At 48.3% G+C, this 27,377-nt stretch overlaps 1 protein-coding gene across 1 annotated transcript in view; it reads left to right on the top strand.

Moving 5' to 3' along the window:
- Positions 1 to 27,377, top strand: part of TOP2B (DNA topoisomerase II beta) — a 150,171-nt gene that overhangs the window by 112,293 nt on the left and 10,501 nt on the right. The window contains exons 35-37 of the mRNA XM_082257331.1: positions 2,564 to 2,674; positions 2,918 to 3,043; positions 7,977 to 8,062. Of these exons, the coding sequence (XP_082113457.1) occupies positions 2,564 to 2,674; positions 2,918 to 3,043; positions 7,977 to 8,062 (323 nt within the window). The remainder of the gene's footprint in view (positions 1 to 2,563; positions 2,675 to 2,917; positions 3,044 to 7,976; positions 8,063 to 27,377) is intronic.

Here is a 27,377-nt window from a genome sequence, read left to right as displayed (position 1 = left end):
TCCAGAGGTATTTCACTAGCTGTCCCTTCATTGGGGCACCCCGGATGTGGATCTGTTGGCACCTTGGCTCAACAGGAAGGTGCGGAGGTTTGTAGCTCGCACCCGCGATCTTCTAGCGGACGCAGCAGAAACGCTGATCGCCCCGTGGGGGCAGTATCAGCTACGGCATGCCTTCCATCCTCTCAAGTTACTGCGGGAACTTCTTCGCAGGATAGAGGTGGAGGGAATTCCAGTTATTCTGGAAATTCCGGACTGACCTCGTCGAGCCTGGTACGCCGACTTGGTGAGGCTAGTCACGGACGCTCCTTGGAGACTTCCTCTCAGGGAGGATTTGCGGTCTCAGGGACCGATCTTCCATCTTGCTTTACAATCGCTGGCTTAATGGCCTGGCCATTGAGACCCAGGTACTGAAGGACAAGGGAGTGTCAGCTTCAGTTATTCCTCCCTCTAGTTAAAGCAAGGAAAGCAACTTCCAGCACATGGAAGTCTTATATTTGCGTGGTGTGAATCTCTTGGATTTCCCCCACATACCTATTCGGTGACCCGAATCTTGGTCTTTCTGCAACAAGGGGTTGAGCAGAAACTGTCCTTGAGCACTATCAAGGGTCAGGTTTCAGCGTTAGCAATCTTCTTTCAGAAACCTTTGGCTAATCATTCCTTGGTGCGGAATTTCATCCAGGGGGTGCGACATCTGGCTCCGCCAGTGCGTGCACCCTTACCGCCTGGGATCTTAATTTAGTGTTGTCAGTTCTTCAGAAACTTCTCTTTGAAGATATTAGGGAGATTCCCTTGCTTACATTATCCCAGAAGGTGGCCTTCTTGGTGGCCATTTACTTCTGCACGCAGGGTGTCAGAACTGGCCGCATTATCTTGTCGTTCCCCATATCTGGTGGTTCATAGGGATAAGGTGGTTCTTCTTCCGAATCCATCCTTCCTTCCTAAAGTGGTTTTCAGAGTTTTCATCTGAATAAAAATATTGTGTTACCTTCCCCGTGTCCTAAGACTAGCCATCCTTGGGAGTTTGCATTACACTCCTTGGATGGGGTTCAGACAATCAGGGTACACTTGACTACTACGAACTTGTTTCGTAAGACGGACTCACTTTTTGTGATCACGGATAGCCATAGAAGGGGGTTGCCTGTGTCTGCCGCGACCATCTCTAGATGGACCAGTCAGACGGTGGTACAGGCTTATTCTATTAAGGGTCGGAATCCTCCGTTCCCTGTTAAGGCGCACTCTACTCGGGCGCCTAGTGTTTCCTGGGTCTTCCGCCATCAGGCGTCAGCGATCCAGGTTTTCAAGGCGATGACTTGATCGTCGGTTTATACCTTTACATCATTTTATAAAGTTGATGTGATGGCATCGTCAGATGCCTCTTTTGGCCGCAAGGTTCTGCAGGCCGCAATCTGAGGAGACTGTTGGTCTACCTCAAGGGTTGTTGGGTTTTTCACTTAGGTCTCATCTTTTTGCTCGATGAGTCCTTGATGTTTCTGGTTGGCTCCAGTTGGGCCTTCTGGATTTTGATTTCTGTTATCCCACCCCTCATTTGTGGTACTGCTTTGGGACGTCCCGAGTTGTTATTAATCAACGAGGACTACGTCTGTCAATGAGCGACAGAGAAAAATGGATTTTTGTAAAATCTTACCGTAAAATCCTTTTCTCTTTAGCTCATTGACAGACGGTAGTACCCACCCCTCTGTTTTTGAGTTGGGTTGGGTTAAGTTCTCTAAACACTGCTTTGTGACATAACTGATTTGCTGTAGCAGGAAGTGAGAGGATATACCCTCTGGGACTGCCCCTAGGGTGTGGCCAGAACATTTTCTTTCCTGTCTAGTCCTCCTCCTGTAGAGGGCAGTATAACCCGAGTTGTTATTAATCAACGAGGACTACGTCTGTCAATGAGCTTAAGAGAAAAGGATTTTACGGTAAGATTTTACAAAAATCCATTTTTACCGAACACTTCAAGTGATTGATTGTAAAGTCTTGTTTTTTTTTTTTTCTATAAAAATAACAAACATGTTATACTTGTGCAGTGGTTTTGCACAGAGCAACCTAGATCTTCCTCCTCTTGGGTCCTTGGCTGGAGCTAATGGCACCTCCTGCATGTTGAGTGCCCCCACAGCAAGCAGCTTGCTATGGAGGCACCTGAGCCAAGCTGCAGCTCCCTGTATCCATTTAGACACAGAGCTGCCATTCAGCTTCGCCCCATTTATCTTCTGATTGGCTGAGTTTGACATCATCGTGAGCCAATGGCGCCGCTCCTGTGTCTCAGCCAATCAGGAAAGAGAGTTCTGGTCAGCTGAGGTACTTATGGACATTGCTGGAGAGAGATGGGGCTCCGGTAAGTATTAGGGGGGCTGCTGCACACAGAAGGCTTTTTATCTTCATGCATTAAAAACCTTCTGACTTTACAACCCCTTTAAGTAAAACCCGGTTTAAAGTGGACAAAAAGTCTAGAGATGTTAACTTTTTTTTTGACTGAAACCCTGTTTGAAACCCTTGTCACTGGATGAGTAGTGTTTTTTTTTTTTGTTTTTTAATTTTTTTTTTTTTCTTTAATTAGAAGATTCTACAAAATTGAATAGTGATGAAGATGAGCCTTCCCCCCCCTTTTACTCTTCAACCTTTAGCTTCAAGTCTTCAGAAAAACCAGCCAGCAAAACAACAAAGAAAGGTAAGTGGGTGCGGGGGCTTCAGTTTTTTATACCACTGGTGGATATATTTGTTAGTAAAAAAAGTTGAAAAGATTTTAGGGGCAGCTTTATGAAAGTATACCTAAATTAAGTTCTGTCTTGAGGCGTCCATTTCTCAGGTTGTTTTATGTTCATTAGTGCGGTATGACATTACAGTTTTTGGGCCCAGCGACTGAATTTGCCCATTGATTTGCTCTGTAACTTACTTTCATGTTCACACACAGCAAAAACCACCTCAGATGGAACGCCAAAACAAAGACGACCTCCAAAGCCAAAGAAGTCTGATGTTTTTGTGAATTCAGATTCCGACTTGGAGTTTGGCTCCCCAAAGAAATCTACTACTCCCAAAGGTAACTAGTAACAAATTCTTCAAGGATCTTTTTGCATAAAATATGTATATTTGGAACTGAGCCACGTTGTATGCTTTTGATAGTAACCACCAGCCAGGATATTGTTGAATAATGTCTGCATCTCTCTAAATGCTAATAAAGTGAGTTCACGGTTTTATTTCACTGAAGTTCGCATTTTCCCCTTTATTTACAATTACTATTATCTAGAGACTAACCATTTGAAGGCCTGGGTCCTTTTTTTGTTAATGCTTAGCTGTTTTATTCTCTATTTATTCTCTGTTCTGGTGCCTGTTGTCCCTGGGACAGAAAATTATGGGAAGCCCAAATGTTTGCAGCGGTCACCACACCAGGTATAAATGGGAAATCTTCCAGTGAGATCACCAGTTATGACGACAGAGGGCATTTCCCTCATTTTTGGAGAGATTTCCTTTACCTTACACTTTCTAAGATAAAAAAAAGGATTTACCTATTCTATTCTTAAGATTTCACTTAAGTACCTAAAGAATATCTTTCCATAAATATTCTTTGACATATACATTTATGTAAGTGATAGCTGAATTTTAGTGTGTGCCCACTGAAGAACTCCAGCAAAGCCTATGTTTCTCTTTCATTCATTGACGGACACAGCTCCTGATTCTTCTTAACCATTGGGTTATATTGCCCCCTACAGGAGTAGGAAACTGGGCAGGAAAAAGCTTGACTACGCCTATGGGCAGTCCCAGGGGGTATACACCCACTCTCAGCCATAGGCACTCAGTTTCTTTTTTTTTTGCCTAATCATGAGTAAGGACCTAGTTCCTTGCTGGGATCTTTGGTCCTGGCGATTTTTTTTTTATTTTTAAATGGAAAATTTTTCTATCTGTGGTGGGCCCCCAGGGTTGCGCTTGGTCACTGCTGGTCTTTTAAGGGGACTATATCCTCTATGAAGGGCAGCCCCCTTGTTTTTTGCGGGGTCCAATAGGTGATCCATTTGTGGACCCTTGGCAGGCATTCCCTTTGCGGGGTTGCAGTCGGCAGCCTCTCCTGATTTTTATGTTTTTGAGGTGAGCTCAGTATATAGCGACACTACTGGGTCTGCGTTCACGCACCCGAGTGCTCAGATAGTGAGGACGATTCCTCTGCTCCTCTAGCCGCGCTTAAATAGACGCTGATGGATGCACTGTTTTTGTGTCAGTGCGTGACACTTTAAAAATGGAGGTTGTGGTTGATGCCACGTCAGATGCACTGGTATTTTTTTGCACCCACAGGCCCTCCAAAGCGGCGAATGTGTTCCTATTTCCGCTTACCTTGACAACATTGTCACAACAGCGGGGTTGTCCAAAACGCAGTCGTTGCTGGGTGTTTTTTGCTTGCGGTATCCTTAATGAGGATTTACAGCATAAAAGGTCGGACGGTCCCACCTGTAATGGACTCCCCGATTTCCAGGTCAAATTGAGTTACCTTCATCCTGGTTGAGGAGTCCCCGGCTTTTACAGGTACAGCTAACAGGAGGGCTCTTGCCCGCCATATGTGGGCTGTGGCTGGTTTGGCCTTTAGGCCTGTAATTACTATTGCCCTGGTGTGGCGAACTCTGACTGAGTGGGCTAAGCTTTTACGCCAGGACCTGGAAGGAGAATAGCCTCCCCCTGTCTTTGCAGAGCTGGCTAGCCAGTTGGTCCAGGGGCTACAGTTTGTCTGTGATGCCTCTGGTTGCAGCTCTTTTGATTTCTAGGCTGTCTGTATCAGCAGTGGTCCTTCGGCGTATTGTTTGGCTGAAATGCTGGTCTGCGGACTAGACTTCCAAGAAGGCCTTATCTGGTTTCCCTCTTGCAGGGGGTTGCCTGTTTGAAGCTTCCTTGGATGACGACATACCCACGGGGGGTAGAGTACTCTTCTTCCGCAGGGTTCAAGGGCAAGAAGCCCTGTCGTAGACGTGGGCCATTCTCAGTTCCTAAGCCCCTCTTCATCTCTCAGGATCTTAAGATTAGGGATCAAAAGTCAGGGCCTGCACCAGAGGTTCTAAGAGGACCTGGTCTGGCAAGTAATGAGCGGGCTCTTCCAGACCTGCGGACAAGGCTGCCTCTGTGTGAAGGGGTGCCCTCACCTGTATCTGGGGTGGGGGGGGTGTCTTCACTGGTTTCCGGATCCATGGACCTCCCTGGTACAGGTCAAGTGGGTCCACAAAGTTATTCGGTGAGGCTACGAGATCGAGTTTGGTCTTGCTCCGGAAAGGTTTTCCCTTGCAACCTGCACTTGTCCCCAGATCACTTACGGGGTCTATTTGGGGCAGTGCAAGACTTAGTTCAAGGGATGATTGTTCCGGTTCCGACTTCGGAACATTTTCAAGGGATTTTTTATTCAAACCTTTTTACGGTCCCCAGGAAGGAAGGCAAGGTGCATCCTGTTCTGGACCTCAAGTCGCTAAGCTGCTTTGTGCTAGTGTAGAAGGTTCCGCATGGAGTCCTTTCTCATGGTAGTGGCGTCCTACATCACGTTCTAATATGTTCTGGTCACCAGCGCTTCCTCCGTTTTTGCCGTGGATGAGGAGCATTATCAGTTTGTGGCGCTGACCTTTGGTCTCCCCTCCGTACCTTGGGTCTTCACAGGAGTGTTGGCCCCGGTGCTGCCATTTTTTGAGTCGGCGGGGGATCGCGGTACTGGGCACCTGGACAATCTTCTGCAAGCGGAGTCTCTGACTACTCTGATGGACTAATGGAGATTGCTCTGCAAACTCTAAGGGAGTTTGGAGGGATACTGAACATTCTGGAGTCTGCTTTGGTTCTGTCCACAAAATGGCCTATCTGGGTCTGACTCTGGACTTGGCCTCAGCCCAGAGTGTTTCTCTCTCAGGAAAAACTCTAGACATTGCAGGAGGCAATTCAGCTTCTGTTCAGCAGACGGTCATCCCTCCGGGCTTGCAAACGCATGCTGGGCCTGATGGTATCCACACTCGAGGCGGTATGTTTGCAAATTTCCACACAATGTCTGTGCTAAAGAGTTTCCGGGGAAATGGGTCAAGGATCCACAGTCTCTAGAGGTGGCTTCGCTCTCTGGCACTTAGGGAAAATCCTTCTCCTCCTGTACTGGATGGTTGTCTCCATGGATGCAAGACTTTCCAGGTGGGGAGGCGTCCTCAGCACAGACGTTTTCAGGGAGTCTGGACTCTTGGCAGAGCCCAGACTGCCGATTTAGTGTACTGGTGGCGAGTCTCTTGGGGTTCATCCTCGCCCCTTGTCGTGGATCGGATCTTAACCTTCCTTCAACAGGGGTTCGAACAAAAATTGGCCTTGAATACCATCAAGGGCCAGGTATTGGGTTTTGGCGTTTTTTTTCTTTGGCCACACACTCCCTGGTGCATAACTTTTCTTCAGGGTGTCCGACACTTGGTCCCTTCAGTGCGGGCTCTGTTGCCGCCCTGGAATTTTAATGTGGTGCTTTCAGCTCTACTGAAGCTGCTCTTTGAAAATATCCTGGAGGTTTCCCTGCTTATGTTGCCCCAGAAGGCGGCCTTCTTTGGTGGCTATCATCTCTGCAAGCAGGGTGTAGGAACTGATGACGTTATCCTGTCCATCTTATGGTGCTTCACAAGGTTAAAGGTGGTGCTTTTGCCTCTGTCCGTCATTCCTTCCGAAGGTGATCTCTGACTGTCATGTGAATGAAGACTTTGTGTTGCCTTCCCTGTGTCCCAGGCCTAAACATCTGAAGGAAATTGCCTTGCATATCTTAGATGTGTTCTGGACATTTAGGGTATACCTGGCAGTTACGGAGTCTGTTAGGAAGTCAGACTCTATTTGCGCTCACAGACGGACCTCAAAAAGGGTTGTCTGCTTCTTCTGCCACCATTACCAGATGGATCAGACAGACGGTGATTCAGGCCTATTGCATCAGGGGTCAGTTTCCTCCTTTGCCTGTTTAGGTGCACTCTACTAGGGTGCTTTCCGTCTTCAAGCGTTAGTGGCGCAGGTTTTGCAAGGCGGCCACCTGGTCGTTGGTGCACATTTTTACAACATTTTTTTGTAAAGTGGTTGTGTTGGCATCTGCTGATGCTTCTTTTAGCTGCAAGGTTTTGCTGGCTGCTGTTTGGAGTACCTGGTCCTCTTTGAGGGTGTATTGTTTTTCAGGTGAGCTCCGGTTGTTTATGGTTGAGCTCTGTTACCTGGTTGGCTATGGTTAGCCTTGGGGATTTTTTTTTTTTAGGTTTTCCCACCCCTCGTGTTTAACACTGCTTTGGGACATCCCAATGGTTAAGAAGATCAGGAGTTGTGCCTGTCAATGAACGAACGAGAAAATGGGATGTTTGACTTGCTGTAAAATCCATTTCTCTGATGATCATTGACAGACACAGCACCCACCCCTCTGTTGAGTTGGCTTTCTTCTGACGCTGCTTGAAACAAAACTGAGTGCCTATAGCTGAGAGTGAGTGTATACCCACCCCCTGGGACTGCCCATAGGCATAGTCCAGCTTTTTCCTCCCTAGTGTCCTACTCCTGTAGGGGGCAGTATAACCCAATGGCTAAGAAGAATCAGGAGCTATGCCTGTCAAAGATCAGAGAAAGGAATTTTATGGTAAGTCAAAAATCCCATTTTTCACACAGTATAGACATACCCACATTACCACTCTGTATTGCATATGTTAGAAAAATAAAGCTGTAAAGACATGCTGTATGCGGAAATGCACACAGGGACCCATTTCCTACTCCCAGCCCTCCTGTTTTTTTTTTTCCAAAGCTATAGATGTCACTTTCATGATCCTGACATTTTTAGAGATAAGGGGTTTCAGCTCATAAAACTCTCAGAAAATATTAAGCATGCCTTAAAAAAAAAAAAAAATAGGATTGTGGTATTTCTTTTGTAGTGCTTAGTGTAGTTGAATTTGAAATTCCTGCTATATGCCACTAGAAGGCATCATTGTTACAGATAAGGTGATGTTGCATTTTTGTTCTTTGTTTAATAGCAAAAGGAAGAGGGAAGAAAAGGAAAACGTCAGATTCAGAGAATGAAGGAGAATTTATTCCTGGGAAGAAGTCCACATCCAACAAAGTACGTATGCTGCTGTTTTAGTATGAGTACACTTTCAAGCAAAGCCCACTTATTCTTTTTGCACGGTGTCCTCAGCTAATCAATCACACTATCCTCTTTCAAAGATGCAAATTTACCTAGATCCAATTCCCACAACGTCCGTGGGTTGTTTACATCCGGCGCTCCAAGTCCTCTGTCTCCTGCTCTTGGCTTTTAAAAGTCTATGGCGACAATCTCCCTGCGTCTTGTGCAGTGGATGCAGAATTTTTTTTGTTACAATCATAAATATAAGCGGATAAAAGTGAAAGTTCCATGTATAATTTTCGAATTCAAAAAGAAACAATATAGAAAACAGCCTTGAAATCATTCACCATTCTCTACCTTGTTCCTCTTTTTTTGGGAGTGCAATTTCTAAATCTTAACTCCTAGTAGGCTTTGACAAGTAGTGCGAGGATGGGGCAAGTGTGAGTAATGCAGGCAAAAAGGGTGATGTGTAATAACCACTTCTGGACCGGAAGGATTTGCCACCTAATGACCATGCCATTTTTTTTGCGATTTGGCACTGCGTTACTTCAACGGAAAATTGCGCGATTGTGCGACGCTGTACCTAAATAAAATTGATATCCTTTTTTTCCCACAAATAGAGCTTTCTTTTGGTGGTATTTTATCATCTCTGTAAATTTTATTTTTTGCGGTATAAACAAAAAAAAAAAGGGGACATTTCTGAAAAAAAAACTATTTTTCACTTTCTGCTATATAACGTTCCCAAAAAAATTAAAAAATATTCTGCTACATATTTTTGGTAAAAAAAATTCACAGTAAGCGTATTTTGATTGTTTTGCGCAAACGTTTATCGCGTCTACAAACTAGGGGAAAGATTTGTGTTTTTATTATTTTTTTATTAGTAATGGCGGCAATCTGCGATTTTTAGCGGGACTGCGACATTGCGCCAGACAGATCGGACCTCCTAACTGACATTTTTGATACTTTTGGGGGGACCAGTGACATTACTACAGTGTGGGGGGTGTTTACTAACTGTATGGGGGATGGGCTTGTGAAATGACCAGAGACCTGTGATCCTTTATAGAAGGATCACAGGCGCTCTGTGATCATTCCAAAGATGCAAACGATCAGCTGTGTTTAAAACAGCTGACCGTTCTTCTCTCTCAGAGGGGAGCAATCACGGCCGCTGGCCCCGTGGATCAACTTTCCCGCTGCCTAGTAGGGGCGCGCTCGACCCCCAGCACCACACTCGCGAACGACGTAAGGCTACATCGGTTTGCGCAGGAGAGCCAGCCTGCCGCAGTAAAGGTGTTAAAGTGGTTCTAAAGCTAAAACATTTTTTTTCTTTCGTTCACTGACAACAGCTTCAATTCTTCAAACCAGTGGGCTTATGCTGCTCTCTCTTCAGGAGTAGGACTGGGCGGAAACCTTTTTGGTTACGCCTCTGGGGCAGTCCCAGAGGGTATACCATAACTTCTTGCTGTAGCACTCCAGTTTTTTTCTGCCTTGTCAGGAGTAAGAGAAATAAGGCCACCCTTTTGCTGGTGGAGGATTCCCCGTCTTTTAAGGACCCCGTGGACAAAGAGCTTAGGCTCTGGTCCCATACCTCTTCACTGTGGTTGGTTCAATTTTAAAACCGGTGTTTGCTATCACCTTGGTATCCCAGACCTTAACGGAATGGGCTATGATTTTGCACCAGGATCTGGAGGGAAGTCAGCACCCTTCTGAGCTGGCGGACCTAGTGGATCAGTTGATCCAAGGGTTACAGTGCCTTGCCAAAGTATTCACCCCCCTTGACTTTTTACATATTTTGTTACATTACAGCCTTAAATTCAATGTTTTGTTATTCTGACTTTTATGTGATGGGTTAGAACACAATAGTCTAAGTCGGTGAAGTGAAATGAGAAAAATATATACATAAAACTATTTTTTAGAAATAGAAAACAGAAATTGGCACGTGCGTGTGTATTCACCCCCTTGGTTATGAAGCCCATAAAAAGCTCTGGTGCAACCAATTACCTTCAGAAGTCACATAATTAGTGAAATGATGTCTAACTGTGTGCAATCTTAAGTGTCACATGATCTGTCATTACATATACACACGCCTTTTTTGAAAGGCCCCAGGGGCTGCAACACCTAAGCAAGATGCACAACTAACCAAACACTGCCATTATGACCAAGAAGCTCTCTAAACAAGTAAGGGACAATGTTGTTGAAGCACAAGTCAGGGTTAGGTTATAAAAAAATATCCAAATCTTTGCTGATCCCCAGGGGTTCCATCAAATCTATCATAACCAAATGGAAAGAACATGTCACAACAGCAAACCTGCCAAGAGAAGGCCGCCCACCAAAACTCACAGACCGGGCAAGGAGGGCATTAATCAGAGAGGCAGCACAGAGACCTAGGGTAACCCTGGAGGAGCTGCAGAGTTCCACAGCTAAGACTGGAGTATCTGTACAAAGGACGAAAATAAGCCATACGCTCCAAAGAGTTGGGCTTTATGGCAGTGTGGCCAGAAGAAAGCCATTACTTTCAGCAAAAAACAAAATGGCATGTTTTGAGTTTGTGAAAAGGCATGTGGGAGACTCCCAAAATGTATGGAGGAAGGTGCTCTGGTTTGATGAGACTAAAATAGAACTTTCTCTTACGTCCTCCGAGAGTCGCCGCCACTTCATAATCTTCACTAATGGGGTAATTGACCTTTGCTCCGCAGGAGTAGCTAGGCAACAAGATTTGTGAATATCAAAGCTTTTAGCATATCACACCCCTAGGGGGTGGTCCCTTCAGTCAATACCTCCCTGCTTCCAGCATTCTCAACTCAGTTTTCAATTGCCTAGCTTAGGAGTGGCTGGCTGTTCCTGTGCTGGGGCTTTCAGTCTCAGCCTTCTATCCTCTTTTTGATTTTATTTCAAGTGTTTTTCTCTTTCTTTTACTTAGCTGTTTTTTTCTCAGCATTAGTTTAGTTTTCTTCGGATGAAGATGATCATGCGGAGCTGGGTCTCGGTCTGGCCACCCTGGATCCCAGGGCTGAGAGCCAGGGGTTTCCCCAGCCTGCCATCGAGCGTTCAGCTCAGGTTTTCCTGGCATATTGAACGACCCATCCCTGCTCGCTGCAGGGATGCTGCCTGTGAGGTGGCTACCTCACCGGACGCCATTTGCGGTTTCGCACCGCAGTCCACTGCGTCCTGGCTGCGACACTCCCTGTCCTCAGTACAGCGGTTTGGTCGCTAGAGAAGGCTCCCCACGCCATCCGGACTGGTAAGTAAATTTCTATGTGGGGACCTGTCTGTTTGGGTCAGTCTTTGACTGTGTGACCCTGCATGTCTGTGTAAGTGCTGAGCTCCCTGTCAGATTCCTGTGTGGAATAGCTGCCTTTTCTGTGGGCTGCGGGGGGGGGGGGGGGGGCTCTCCCGCTCTGCTGTCTGAGATGTATAGGGCAGACTGGGCTCAGACATGCTATGCGGCGACCGCTGATGCGGCCCGCCATTTTTCTCGGCAAACTGTGGTGACCGGCCCTGTGTGTTACAGCGCGGTGTTTTTGCGGCGATCGCTCCTGCAAGCACATGTCGGCGCCATTTTCTTATTGCCTTGATTCCCTCAGCCGAGCGGCCATGTTTGTGAAGCCTTCATAGGCTATATAGGGTGGTCAGTCATTGCATCACTTCCTTTTTCACTGGAACAGCGATCGGTGGCAGCAGCTGTGTGCTCTCTCCAGGTTTTTTACCTTCCTTATCCTGTATTTCCTTGCTCAGTGCTCCTTATCCCTGCGGGGGTCGGTACATACAGTAGTGTGCGGTGGGCTGCGCTCGCCGCGGTCTTAAAGGGGCAGTACTTTATTTCGGTTGATACTGGGGCATGGATTCTCAGGATTGCAAGTTTCCTCCCACCTTGGTGGGGGGCCAAGGGGCTGCTGCATCCCCCGAGGGGACTGATCTGGCTGCTGTTTTAGCGAACTTGGCTTCTCAGGTGCAGATGCTAATGGCTGATCGATCCGCAAAACGGCCCAGGTTATCTATTTCCTCTGATTCAGAGGGCGATGGGGCTGCTATGGCTGGAGTGCCCTTCTCAGGGTCTCGTTCATCTCTGGACCTTGTGGGGTCTGAGGGGGAGGCTGAGGTAGAAGGAGTTGATACTTCTCCCCCTGGCTCGCCTGAAGAGCTTGCACTCATGGATGAGTTGATTACTTCTATCAAGGGAACCGTGTCCTCCTGCTTTGATGTCCTCTTATGGGACGAAAAGGAAACGCAAATCAGCGCAGGTTTTTCCCTGCCCTGCGGAATTTCAGCGCGCTGTTGATGAGCAATGGCGCAATTTAAAGAAGCCTTTTACTGTGCCAAGTAAGTTCAAGCTGCTTTATCCATTTACACCCACCACTGATGAGCGTTGGTGTGTGCCGCCTCAGGTGGATCACGCGGTGGCAGTTTTGAATAAATCTACTGCGATTCCTGCTGAGGATACCCCGGTGTTCCGGGACCCTACGGACAGGAGATTGGAGTCTCTGGCCCGTCATACTTATACGGTTGCTGGTTCTATGCTGAAGCCTATTTTTGCTTCCATTATGGCAGCCCAAGCTATTGCAGATTGGACGCAGGTGCTCAGGCGCACCCTGGTGGCTGACTCTGCTCCGCCGACAACGTTGGCTATGGTAGATCAAATTCATCAGGGTGTCATGTATTTGTGCGATGCGGACTTGGATTTAGTCCCTTTGGCTGCACGCCTCTCCAGTGTAGCGGTGTTGAACCGTCGCCTGATATGGCTGAAATGTTGGTCGGTTGACCAATCTTCTCGCAGGACTCTAGCTAATCTTCCCTACGCGGGATCTCACCTTTTTGGCGAGTCTTTGGATTCTCTGATAAAGGGAATTTCCGGGGGTAAGAGCACTCTCTTACCCCAAACTCACAAGAATAAGTTTGTTCACGGTAAGAAGAATACCTCGTTTAGGCCCTCTCAGGGGTCCTTTCGTGCCTTTCGGTCGCAATACAAGGGCAAGCCCTTCAAGGGCCAAGGCTCCCAGAAGAAGCCGTGGGCAGGTAAGCAGAAGTCCGGCCAGTCCGGGTCCGCTGCCCATACCAATTCGGCCTGAAGGGGCGCCCTCACCCGGTTCTGGGGTGGGGGGACGTTTGCTCGGTTTTCTTCAACCCTGGCTGGCCCGCATTCGGGACAGGTGGGTTCAGGAAATTGTTCGATCTGGATACAAGATCGAGTTTCTCTCTCGGCCGGCGAGCAGATTTTTTCCCTCAAATCTTCAGCTGTCTCCGGAGCGTTTGCAGGATCTGCACCTGGCGGTGCGGGATCTGCGGGCCCAGGGAGTGGTGGTTCCGGTGCCTCATCGGGACAGATTTCGGGGGTTCTACTCCAATCTGTTCACTGTGCCCAGAAAGGAGGGCAAAGTGCGTCCGATTCTGGACTTGAAAGCTCTGAACCGCTTTGTGCGGGTTCGCAAGTTCCGCATGGAATCCCTGCGCTCAGTGGTGGCTGCCCTGAGTCCGGGGGAATTCATGGCCTCCATCGATCTGAAGGATGCGTACCTTCACATCCCCATTTTCGAGGGTCACCAGAGGTACCTTCGATTCGCCATTGCGGAGGATCATTACAAATTTGTGGCGTTACCCTTCGGTCTCGCTTCGGCTCCGCGGGTTTTCACCAAGGTGCTTGCGCCGGTCCTAGCTTTATTGAGAGCCCAGGGCGTCTCTGTCTTGGGATATCTGGACGATATCTTTCTTCGGTCTGCGACCAGTCAGGGCCTGGTGAACGACCTGTCCACCACGATGCAGACTCTGCAGGAGTTTGGTTGGACGATAAATTTTCCAAAATCGACGTTGTGTCCGTCGGTTCGTCTTCCCTACCTGGGGATGATCCTGGACTCTGCTCAAGCGAAGGTCTTCCTGCTGGAAGACAAGCTCCGGACACTTCAGGACGAGGTCAGGTCCCTCAGGGACACTCAGTGCTCGTCCCTCCGGACATGTATGAGATGTCTAGGTCTAATGGTCTTGGCTTTCGAGGCGATTCCCTTCGCCCAGTTTCACACGCGGGGTCTTCAGGCGGAGATCTTGGCCAAGTGGGACGGGCGTCCACAATCTCTAGATCAGCAGCTTTCGTTGAGCCGCCACACCCGAAGGGGTCTTTTGTGGTGGCTCCAGTCCCCGGCGGTGTCGGGGGGCAAGTCCTTTCGTCCCTTGTCATGGACGGTGATCACCACGGATGCCAGCCTGTCAGGCTGGGGTGGTGTTCTGGGCGTTCTGTTCGCCCAGGGAACTTGGTCGGAGGAGGAATCCTCCCTTCCGATCAACATTCTGGAATTGCGAGCGATAAAATTTTGCCTTCTGCATTGGTCGGAAGGGCTTCAGGGCCGTCCGGTTCGGGTTCAGACGAACAATGGCACAGCGGTGGCCTACATCAACCATCAAGGTGGCACCAGGAGTGCCCGTGCTGCTCGGGAAGTAAACAGCATTCTGTCGTGGGCCGAGACGCACGTCCTGGCTATAACGGCTGTACACATTCCGGGGGTGGAGAACTGGCAGGCGGACTATCTGAGTCGCCAGACCCTGGACCAGGGGGATTGGTCCCTTCACCTGGATGTCTTCCAGATGTTGTGCGAGAAGTGGGGTCTTCCGGATGTGGACCTGTTTGCGTCTCGTCTGAACAACAAGGTGGAAAGGTTCGTGGCAAGGACGCGCGATCCTCGGGCAGACGCCTCAGACGCGTTAGTGGCGCCCTGGCATCAGTATCGTCTGATGTATGCCTTTCCACCGATTCAGCTGCTGTCCAGGCTGCTTCGCAGATTGGCCTCGGAACCGCACGCGGTGATTCTGGTGGCACCGGACTGGCCTCGCCGGTCTTGGTACGCAGACCTCGTAAATCTGGCAGTCGACGCTCCGTGGCGTCTGCCGCTTCGGGACGACCTTCTGTCTCAAGGGCCGATATTCCATCCTGCTTTACAGTCGCTGGCTTTAACGGCCTGGCTGTTGAAAGCCAGGTCCTGAAGGATAGGGGTCTCTCCCCTGAGGTCATTCCCACTTTGATCAAGGCTAGAAAAGCCTCTTCGGGAAAAATTTACTACCGTACTTGGAAAGCGTACTTTGCCTGGTGTGAGTCCAGGGGGTATTCCCCTCGCTCATACTCGGTGTCAAGAGTGTTGGCTTTCCTCCAAACTGGAGTGGACCAGCGTTTGGCGCTGGCCACAATTAAGGGTCAGATTTCTGCGCTGGCCGTTCTTTTTCAGCGCCCAGTGGCGTCTAATAGCACCTTTGTTCAGGGGGTGCGACATTTGGCCCCTCCTAGGAGGGAACCTTTGCCTCCATAGGACTTGAACTTGGTTCTGTCCGTGTTACAACAGGCTCCCTTTGAAAAGATCAGGGAGATCTCGTTGTCTCTGTTGTCCAAAAAGGTTGCCTTTTTGGTGGCGATCACTTCGGCTCGCAGGGTTTCGGAGCTGGCGGCTTTGTCCTGCAGCTCTCCCTACTTGGTGATTCACTTGGATAAGGTGGTCTTGCGACCTCACCCATCTTTCTCTATCGCTCATTGACAGACGTAGTCTTCTTGATTCTCAAGAGCTGGGTTATGTTGTCTCCGCAGGAGTAGGACTAGGCAGAATGACAAAACGTTCTGGCTCCACCCTAGGGGGCAGTCCCTGAGGGTATATCCTCCCTCTCTCTGCTACAGGGAATCAGTTTTTTTCTGTCTAGTCAGGAGTAAGGACCTAAGCTCCTTGCTGGTCCTGGCAAGACTTTTTTTCTTTAAGAAAAAGACATTTTTTAGGTAGTTTTCTCCAGTGTTTTTTTCCTGTGAGATCTTCAAGCAAAAATGCCGGACTGGGCGACACTTGTGGTCACCCCAGCCGGCCTACGAGCGCGTGCAGACCAGGCATTGCGCTTGGTCGGCCGCGACATATTCAAGTAAGTATGCGGGGCCGGGCGACGGGCTGGATGTGAGATCCAGTGGTCACCCCGGTTTCTGCCTAAAAGGCGCGTGCAGACCAGTGCGCTGAGTCGGCCGCGACGGAGTCCCAGTAAAGGGACTGACTTTGCGAGTTAAAGCTCGCTTGGACGCCAGGACCAGAGAGTCGAGGTGTCCACAAACCCCCACCCCGGTGGAGAGGGTATTATGAAGAGAGGGTGCCTGTCGGTTCGGTATGGTGAGTAAAACGTCCCCTTTTTTTCCTCATTTATGAGGCAGTATATATTATGGGCCCCTCCATATATGGTCAGTATATATCTGACACTTACAAGTCCTCCTTGTAATACAGCATGTGTTTGTGGGAAGTGGACTTGGTTCAAGAGCTAACACTCTACCCAGCAGACTGTAACATTACAGCAGACATAGGAGGTATAATCCTACCTTATGTGCAGTGTATCTCTGTAGATCCATATGTCACCTCTCAGGTAGAGGAGAACCAGAGTGCAGGTGGATGTGCTGGGAAGACGATATCGGCGGTCCGCCGCCATTTTGCCGTAGACCGAATACATATATGTCCTCAGGTCACGTCGGCCGCCATGTTTTTGGAGTCTTATGTCTCTTCTATGGGGGCGGCCATGTTTTGTGAGCCCAGCTTCCTCGTGGAGGGCTGGGAACGCCGGAAGGCGTACACAGGGGGCGGAGCCACGCCTTCTGCCCGGGAAAAAGCAAACAGCTCCTTCCAGTCTGTGTAAGACAGACGCTGGCTGCAGTTTGTTGGAAACTGCACTGCATCGGTTGGTGAGCCTTGGGGGTCCCTCTCTCTCTCTCTGGGATCGAGAAGCAGGTACTCTGAGGGGCGCTATTGCGCTAGGGGGAGACACACAAAAAAAAAAAAAAAAAAGTTTTTTTGTTTATTGCTGGCAAAGTGTCCTGTATTAACATGGACCCTGCCACTCATGTATCTCCTCCGGATCCCCTCGAGGGGTCTGCGGGATCCTCCAGCACCCCATTGACAATTGAATCTTTGTCAGCTATTATGGAAACTTTTGTGTCCCGTGTGGAAGTGGCTTGTCAGGGACAGGGCGCAAGAAAGCGACCCCCGCCTAACCCCTTATTATCTGAAACCTCGGATTCAGACTCTGAGCCTATTTCTGCAGTTGCAGGTACTTCATCTGGTATTGGTGTCTCGGGTCCTGTCTCTTCAGACAGTGAGGAGGATGTTTCGGCATCTGCCATAGCCCGAGAGGAAGCGTTGGTAAACGCACTCATTGTATCTGTTCAAGAGACTTTAAGGTTACAGGGTATTCCATCAGAAATAGCTGAAACTGAGATCCCTTTTGGGACTAAAAAGCGCATCAAAGTGGCAAAGGTTTTTCCATTGCCCAAATGTTTTGGCAATCCAATCGATGAAGAATGGCGTCTGCCAAAACGCACTTTTAATATTTCCAAACGCATTGACAGGCGTTATCCGTTTGAGGAAACCCTTATTAAGAAATGGACAGAACCACCTGTGGTGGATTCACCTATTGCTAGATTGAATAAAGCCACGGTTATTCCTTTAGAAGACGCTCCGTCTTTTAAAGAACCAGTGGATCGCAAGATAGAAGCTATGTCTCGCACCATGTTTTCCTTGATTAGGATCAGCCTTCAGGCCAATAATTGCTATTGGTCTGGTTTCGCAGGCTGTAACTGAATGGACCAAGTGGTTACGCCGGGACTTAGAAGAAGTCCCTCAGGCGGTATCAGATTTGTTGGAACAAATGATACAGGGGTTACAGTTTGTATGTGATGCGGCGTTAGACGCCACTCCATTAATGGCGCGAGCATCAGTCTCAGCAGTGGTTCTCAGGCGTACACTGTGGCTAAAAGGTTGGATAGCCGACCAAGGTTCCAAAAAAGCATTGGCTAATATCCCCTTTTCAGGAGAGCGTCTATTTGGAGCCAACTTAGATGAGATCATTAAGGATCTCACCGGTGGAAAAAGCACCTTTTTACCGCAAAATTTTAAAGGTAAAGGAACTCGTCAAAGACGAGGGCCTTCTTTTTCTGCTCACAAGAGGTTTTTTTCGTCCAGCGGGTGAAAAAACTAAGTCCTCCAAAGCTCCTGCAGGAGGCGTCAGGGGTCGGTGGTCGGGCAAGCAAAAGCCCGCCCCCTCCAGACCCGAAGATAAACCATCCAAAGCCTGAAGGTGCGCCCCCACCCATAACTGGGGTGGGGGGACGTCTTCGCCGGTTCCCGGATCCATGGCTTTCCAGAATCCCGGACAAATGGGTTTGCGAAGTCATAAGGTCAGGGTACAAGATCGAGTTTTCGATCTCTCCCACCGGCGCGATTCTTCCCTTCCAATATCCGTCTATCCGCAGATCGTTTAGAAGATCTGCGGAGAGCAGTCACAGATTTACTACAACAAGGAGTGGTAGTCCACGTTCCTTGGACAGAATGGTTTCAAGGGTTTTATTCAAACCTGTTTACAATACCCAGGAAAGAGGGCAAAGTGCGTCCAATTCTGGACTTAAGAGCACTCAATTCTTTCGTCAACATAAGAAGATTCAGAATGGAGTCCATTCGCACGGTAGCAGCCTTCCTGCATCCAGGGGATGTCCTAGCGTCCATAGACATACCTATCTTCACATTCCCATTTTCGCAGGACATCAGCGTTTTCTACGCTTTTCCGTAGAGGAGAACCACTATCAGTTTGTGGCGTTACCTTTCGGTCTCGCCACGGCTCCGCGGGTCTTCACAAAGGTGTTGGCCCCAATGTTGGCACTTCTGCGCCAAAGAGGTATATCGATTCTAGGTTACCTAGACGAACTTCTGCTTCATGCAGAATCTCCTCAGACCTTGCTACAAAACATAGAAATTACTATGATTTCTTTACAGGAATTCGGGTGGCTGGCGAACCAGCAAAAGTCATTTCTGGTTCCCACCCAGAGGCTCGAATATCTGGGTCTAATTCTAGACACAGTCAGGACGAGAGTTTTCCTTCCGGTAGGGAAACTTCGAAAGATTCAATCAGCAGTCCAGTTGTTACTGTCCAACAGCTGGTCTTCCCTTCGGACGTGCATGAGGGTTCTGGGGTTGATGGTGGCTTCATTCGAAGCAGTCCCATTTGCCCAGTCCCATACCCGAATTCTTCAGCAAGAGATTCTTCTCAGATGGAATCGGAATCCGGAATCCCTGGACAATCAGATACGATTGAGCAAACAGACCAGAGAGTCTCTGGTTTGGTGGCTTCGGTCTCCAATGCTCAGCCAGGGAAAGTCATTTCTGCCAATATATTGGACGATAGTGACCACGGATGCCAGTCTATCCGGATGGGGAGGAATTCTTGGTCAGTTATCTGTCCAGGGACTTTGGTCCCCGGAAGAATCCAGATTACCGATAAATGTATTGGAACTGAGAGCGATCAGACTTTGTCTGATTCACTGGACCGAGCAGCTCCAGGGCAGCCCGGTTCGGATCCAGTCGGACAATGCCACGGCCGTGGCTTATGTCAATCATCAGGGGGGCACCAAGAGTGTCCGAGCGGCCAAAGAAGTGGCTTGCAGTCTTCGCTGGGCGGAACGATTTGTTCCAGCAATCTCTGCGGTGTTCATTCCGGGGGTGGAGAATTGGCAGGCAGATTATCTCAGCCGTCAGACCCTGGATCAGGGGGAATGGTCCCTCCATCCAGACGTTTTCCACCAGTTGTGCCTACGGTGGGGCACACCGGATGTGGATCTGTTGGCATCACGATTCAACAGGAAAGTTCAGAGATTGGTGGCTCGCTCCCGCGATCCTCTAGCAGAAACCGCAGACGCACTGATCGCCCCGTGGGGGCAATACCAGCTAATATATGCCTTCCCTCCTCTCGCGTTACTGCCAAGACTTCTTCGCAGGGTAGAGGAGGAAGGAATCCCAGTAATCCTGGTAGCTCCGGACTGGCCTCGTCGAGCTTGGTACGCCGACATGGTCAGACTGGTGGCGGATGTCCCATGGAGACTTCCTCTCAGGGAGGATCTACTGTCTCAGGGACCGATCTTCCATCCTGCTTTACGATCGCTGGCTTTAACGGCCTGGCTATTGAGACCCAGGTGCTGAAGGACAAAGGTTTGTCAGCTTCAGTTATTCCTACTCTAGTTGAAGCAAGGAAAGCGACTTCCAGAAAGATTTATCATCGCACATGGAAGTCCTACATTGCATGGTGTGAACCTTTAGGGTTCCGTCCTCGGTCTTATTCGATTAGTCGAATATTGGCTTTTCTGCAACAAGGGGTTGAGCAGAAACTGGCCTTGAGTACTATCAAGGGTCAGGTCTCAGCATTAGCCATCTTCTTTCAGAAGCCTTTGGCTACTCATTCCTTGGTGCGGAATTTCATCCAGGGGGTGCGACATCTGGCTCCGCCAGTGCACGCGCCGTTACCCCCCTGGGATCTTAATTTAGTGTTGTCGGTTCTTCAGAAACCTCCCTTTGAAGATATTAGGGAGATTCCTCTACCCACGTTGTCCCAGAAGGTGGCCTTCTTGGTAGCTATTACTTCTGCACGCAGGGTGTCAGAACTGGCCGCATTATCTTGTCGTTCACCATATCTGGTGGTTCATAGAGATAAGGTGGTTCTTCGTCCGAATCCATCCTTCCTACCAAAAGTGGTTTCAGAATTTCATCTGAATGAAGAAATTGTATTACCTTCCCTGTGTCCTAAGCCCAGTCATCCTCGGGAATTTGCTTTGCACTCCTTGGATGTGGTCCGGGCGATCAGGGTATACTTGAAAACGACAGACTCGTTTCGCAAGACGGATTCACTTTTTGTGATCCCAGATGGACCCAAAAAGGGGTTGCCTGCATCTGCCGCGACCATTTCCAGATGGATCAGACAGACGGTAGTGCAGGCTTATTCTATTAAGGGTCGGGAGCCCCCGTTCCCTGTTAAGGCGCACTCCACTCGGGCACTTAGTGCGTCATGGGCCTTTCGCCATCAGGCGTCAGTGGTCCAGGTGTGCAAGGCGGCTACCTGGTCGTCGGTGCATACCTTCTCTAAACATTATAAAGTTGATGTAATGGCATCGTCTGATGCCTCATTTGGCCGCAAGGTTTTGCAGGCCGCAATTTGAGGAGACCAGTGGTCTACCTCGAGGGTTTTTTTCCGTTGGAAAATTTTTTCTTTTAGTCTCATTCTTTGTTTATAATGAGCCTTTAAAACTTCGTTTGGCACCGGTTGGGCCTACTAGATTGGATTTGATTTTGTCAATCCCACCCCTCATTTGTGGCACTGCTTCTGGATGTCCCAGCTCTTGAGAATCAAGAAGACTACGTCTGTCAATGAGCGATAGAGAAAAATGGATTTTTGTAAGAACTTACCGTAAAATCCTTTTCTCTTAAGCTCATTGACAGACGTAGTACCCGCCCCTCTATCATTGAGTTGGGTTGGGTTAATTTCTCTGTACTGCTTTAAACAGAACTGATTCCCTGTAGCAGAGAGAGGGAGGATATACCCTCAGGGACTGCCCCCTAGGGTGGAGCCAGAACGTTTTGTCATTCTGCCTAGTCCTACTCCTGCGGAGACAACATAACCCAGCTCTTGAGAATCAAGAAGACTACGTCTGTCAATGAGCTTAAGAGAAAAGGATTTTACGGTAAGTTCTTACAAAAATCCATTTTTTCTTCCGAAAAGGATCGCGGAGTTTCACCTGAATGAGGACATTGTCTTGCCTTCGCTTTGCGCGAAGCCTAAGCATCTGAAGGAGGTGGCTTTGCATGCCTTGGATGTTGTTCAGGCGATCAGGGTTTACCTGTCATCGACTAAGTCCTTTCGCAAGTCGGATTCCCTATTCGTCCTTCCAGAGGGACCTCGGAAGGGCATGGCGGCGTCGGCTGCTACCATCGCCAAATGGATCAGACAGACGATTGTGCAAGCCTATGCTTTGAGGGGGAAGGTTCCTCCTTTCCCTGTGAAGGCGCACTCTACCAGATCTCTGAGTGCTTCTGTGGCCCAGGTGTGTAAGGCGGCGACTTGGTCGTCCGTTCACACCTTCTCAAAATTTTACAAAGTGGATGTTCAGGCATCGGCAGATGCTTCCTTTGGCCGTAAAGTTCTTAGTGCGGCAGTTCCTTAGGGTCCCTTGTTTGGGCCCTTGGCTGTTGGGGTGTTTTTACCCCTGGGTTACTTGTTCTTCCTGGGTTGTTGCTCCTGTTGAGCACGTTTTCCTGTTGCCAGGTTGGTTCTCTTACTTTGGTAAGGTTCCTTTCTCTGATGTGGGTACTGCGTTGCTTTATGCGCGGCTGCGTTTTTTTCCCACCCATCATGTCTACACTGCTTTGGGACGTCCCCATTAGTGAAGATTATGAAGTGGTGGCGACTGTCGGAGGACGTAAGAGAAAACTGAATTTTTGTAAAATCTTACCGTAAAATTCCTTTCTCTGAGTCCTCCGACAGTCGCCGCCCCCGCCCCTCTTTTGGGGTTTGTTTATGTACTCTACTGCTATGCTACTGAAACTGAGTTGAGAATGCTGGAAGCAGGGAGGTATTGACTGAGGGGACCACCCCCTAGGGGTGTGATATGCTAAAAGCTTTGATATTAACAAATCTTGTTGCCTAGCTACTCCTGCGGAGCAAAGGTCAATTACGCCATTAGTGAAGATTATGAAGTGGCGGCGACTGTCGGAGGACTCAGAGAAAGGAATTTTACGGTAAGATTTTACAAAAATTCAGTTTTTCGGCTATCAAAGAAAATGCTATGTCTGGTGCAAACCCAACACATCACATCACCCAAAGAACACCATGCTGTAGGGATGTTTTTAAGCAGCCGAGACTGGGAAACTGATCAGAGTTGAGGGAAAGATGGATGGTGCTAAATACAGGGATATTCTTGAGCAACCTGTATCATTCTGTACGTGCTTTGAGGCTAGGACAGAGAGGTTCACCTTCCAACAGGACAATGACCCCAACCACACTGCTAAAGCAACACTTGAGTGGTTTAGGGGGAAACATGTAAATGTGTTGGAATGGCCACCTCAATCCAATATTAAATCTGTGGTCATGCTTAAAGATTGCTGTTCACAAGCGCAAACCATCCAACTTTAAGGAACTGGAGCAGTTTTGCAAGGAGGAATGGGCAAAAATCCCAGTGGTAAGATGTGGCAAGCTCATAGAGACTTATCCAAAGCGACTTGGAGCTGTGATTGCCGCAAAAGGTGGTTCTACAAAATATTGACTTTAAGGGGGTGAATAGAAAAAAAAAAATCTTCAAAGTTGTGGGCATGTTCTGTAAATTAAATGATGCAAATCCTCAAACAATCCATGTTAATTCCAAGTTGTGAGGCAACAAAACACGAATGCCAAGGGGGTTTGAATACTTTAGCAAGGCACTGTATTTGTGATGCATCCCTGGATGTGGCCCCTTTGGCCAGCAGCGTTTCTGCTACGACGGTGGTCCTTCGCCGCATGATTTGGTTGAAGTAATGGTCAGCTGACCAGGCTTCTAAAAAGATGCTGACTGATCTACCTTTTGTAAGTGACCATCTGTTCTGTGCCTCTATGGCAGAGATCATTAATGGCCTTACGGAAGGCAAGAGTACAATACTTACGCAGGCTGCTAAGGGCAAGGAACCTCGTTGTAAGCAGGGTCCCTTCTTTTCGGCTCACAAGCGGTCCTTTCGTCTGGCTGGCTCGCAGGCAAATGGTTTTAGATCCACCCGTAACTTTGCAGGAGGCTCCAAGAGACCCTGGAATGGTAAGTCCAAAGCGGGCACTTCTGGTTTCGCAGACGAGCCTTCTTCAGCCTGAAGGGGTGCCCTCATCGCTTCTGGGATGGGGGTGGGGCGTCTTAGTTTCTTTCCGGATCTGTGGACCTTGCTCATGCAGGACAAATGGGTCCACGAACTTGTTTCGGTTACAAGATCGAGTTTCGGTCCTTCCCTTGGGCAAGGTTCTTTCCTTCCAACTTATGCCTGTCTCTAGAGCGGCTACAGGGCCTCTACGGAGCAGTGCAGGACCTGTTAGCACAAAAATATATTGTGCTGGTTCCAGAGTCGGAACGTTTCCAAGGTTTTTATTTAATCTGTTTACAGTTCCCAGGAAGGAAGGCAAGGTTCATCCAATCTTGGATCTTAAGGCTCTGAACCACTTTGTGCGGGTTCAGAAATTTCGGATGGAGTCCATCCGCACATTAGTAGCTTTCATTTATTAAGGAGATATGCTGGCTTTTATCGATCTAAAGGACGCTTACCTTCATATTCCAATCAACATTTTCTTTGTTTTGCAGTGGACGAGGAGTACTTTCAATTTGTGGCGTTAGCCCTTTGGTCTCGCCTCAGCTCCTCGAGTGTTCACAAAGGTTTTGGCCACAGTGTTGGCCTTGTTATGGCAGAAGGGGATTGCGGTACTAGGTTACCTGGACAATCTGCTTCTGTGTGCATGGTGGCCCCTTGTGGTCAGTATTGTCTGATTTACGCCTTTCTTACAATACAACTTCAGAATCGAGGTAGAAAGAATTCCAGTCATTCTGGTGGCACCAGACTGGCCTTGCCGTTCTTGGTGGTACACAGGCCTGGTAAGGCTGGTAGCAGACGGCCCTTGGAAACTTCCTCTCAGGGACCAATCTTCCACCCTGCTTTATGGCCGCTGGCTTTAACAGCTTGGCTATTGAAAGCCAGGTGCTGAAAGACACAGGGCTGTCTGAGTCGGTGATTCCTACGCTGTTGAAGGCTAGGAAATCTTTTTCCAGGAAGGTTTATCATTGAGTTTGGAAGGCGTACATTACTTGGTGAGAGTCGCGGGGGGGTTTCTCCCCTTTCCTTTTTAGGGCCTCTCTTTTGGAGTTCCTACAATTGGGTGTAGATCAACGTTTGGCTCTGGGCACCATCAAGGGCCAGATTTCCGCCTTGGCTATTTTTTTTTTCTAAAGGCTGTTGGCGACGAAAGTCCTTAACACTTTTGTGCAGGGCGTTCGCCATCTGACTCTTCCGGTGCGATCCCTGGTACCTCCGTGGGATCTCAATTTGGTTTGGTCGGTGCTTCAAAAGTCTCCCTTGAAAAATATTCCAGAAATTCCTCTGCTCACTCTGTCACAGAAGGTAGCTTTCTTAGTGCTTATTACTTCCGCACGTCATGTGTCGGAGTTGGCTGTGTTGTCCTGTCGGTCACCTTACTTGGTGATTCATAGGAACAAGGTGGTCTTGCGACCCTGTCAGGCGTTCCTTCCTAAGGTTGTCTCAGGGTTTCATTTGAATGAAGACCTTGTGCTACCGTCCCCATGTCCTAAGCCTACACATGCTAAGGGAAATCGCTTACATTCTTAAGATTTGGTCAGGGCGATTCGGATTTACACGGCCGGGACTGAACCGATTAGAAAATCCAGTTCTTTGTTACGGATGGACCTCGTAAGGGGCAGGACGCATCTGCTGCGACCATTTCCAAGTGGATCAGGTAGACGGTGGTGCAGGCCTACTCCATTAAGGGTCAGGTTCCTCCTTTCCCTGTTAAAGCGCATTCTACGAGGGCGCATAGTTCCTCTTGGGCCTTCCATCATCAGGAGTCTGGTTCAGGTATGCAAGGTGGCTACGTGTCCGTCTATACACACATTCACAAAAATTTTAAGGTGGATGTACTTGCAACTTCGGATGTGGCGTTTGGCCGCAAAGTTTTGCAGGCTGCGGTTGCAGAGGCTTCTGCTTCTTGAGGGTGAAAATGTTTTTCCTGGTGGTGAGTTCTTAGTTGAACTCCTGTTACCTGGTTGGCTATGTTTAGCCTTGTCGGGAATTCTGCGTTTGCTGTGTTTTTTACCCACCCCTTATGTTGACACTGCTTTGGGACATCCCACTGGTCTGAAAAATTTATCTGTCTGCCTGTGAACAAAAGGGAAAACCCGATTTTTGGCTTACCGTAAAATCCTTTTCTCTGAGGTTCACTGACAGACACAGCACTTGCCCCTCTGTTGGGGTTGAGTTATTTGTTCTTCAGACACTGCTTGTTTCAAACTGGAGTCCTACAGCAGTAAGTGATGGTATACCCTCTGGAACTGCCCCAGAGGCGTAACCAAAAAAGTTTCCGCCTAGTCCTTCTCCTGAAGAGAGAGGAGCATAAGCCCACTGGTCTGAATTCTGAAGAATTGAAGCTGTGTCAGTGAACCTCAGAGAAAAGGAATTTACGCTAATACAAAAATATTTTTTTTATTTATTTTTTTTAACCTTAAAGCGTTCCCTGCATTAAGGTAACTGTTTTACATCTTGCTCTGCCCGCCTCCTCCTCAGATACTTACTGGAGTCCTCAGTCGATCCAGAACTGTGCAAAGCGGCAAGGTCTCAGAATCCTCTGGCCAACGCCACAGACGCACTGGTGGCCCCTTGGGGCCAGTATCATCTGATATACGCCTTTCCCCCTCTAAAACTTCTGCCGAGACTCCTGCGGAGGTTCGAGGCACAGGGGATTACGGTTATCCTAGTGGCCCCAGATTGACCTTGCCAGTCTTAGTACGCAGATCTAATATGGCTGGTCGCCGATGTCCATTAGAGACTCCCTCTCCGAGAAGACCTATTGGCTCAAGGGCTGATCTCCTATCCTGCTTTACAGTCGCTGGCTTTAACGGCTTGGCTGTTGAAAGCCAGGTGCTGAAGGATAGGGGGTTGTCACTCTGTGATTCCCACGCTGTTAAAAGCTAGAAAGTTCCATCACGTTTGGAAATTGTACATTGCATGGTGTGAGTCTCTGGGGGTTTCTCCCCGTTCCTTTTCGGTGGCTCGAATTTTAGCATTTCTTCAAAGAGGTGTGGAACAGCAACAGTAAGTGAAGGGTGCACCGACCTAGTGCATTACCACTAAAAGGTTTATTAAAATTTTAAAAAAATGTACGTAATACTCACAAAACAATTGTAGATAGCACGCATATATAGTCAAAACAAAAGCTCTCCAAGGTAGCCAAGGCACTGCACGGTGCTGGATAGTGTGCAAATGTCTGCACAAATCTGTAGCCGCAACAGATTTGTGCAGACATTTGAACACTATCCAGCACCGTGCAGTGCCTTGGCTACTTTGGAGATCTTTTGTTTTGACTATATATATATATATATATATATATATATATATATATATATATATATATATATATATATATATATTATATGCGTGCTATCTACGATGGTTTTGTGAGTATTATACACATTTTTTTAAAAATTTTAATAAACCTTTTAGTGGTAATGCACTAGGTCGCTGCCCCCTTTTCTTATTGTTGTTTTTTTAGTATGGTCTGGATACCCTTGGTCCTGAGGGGGCAGCAAGGCCACAAGTGATACCAACAAAAGATCATTGAACTTCTATTTTTCCCTCATCACACACCACTTGAGCGCAGGAGAATTTGTTTTTACTTTGGAGGTGTGGAACAGTGCCTGGCCTTGAGTACCATCAAGGGCCAGGTCTCGGCCTTGGCAATTTTCTTTCAATGTCTCTTGGCTACGCACTCTTTG

This window comes from Pelophylax lessonae (assembly GCF_965119305.1).
Source record: "Pelophylax lessonae genome assembly, chromosome: 5".
NCBI classification, from domain to species: domain Eukaryota; kingdom Metazoa; phylum Chordata; class Amphibia; order Anura; family Ranidae; genus Pelophylax; species Pelophylax lessonae.
The sequence above is the reverse complement of the archived record's forward strand: the minus strand, read 5'-3'. Positions and strand labels throughout refer to the sequence as shown.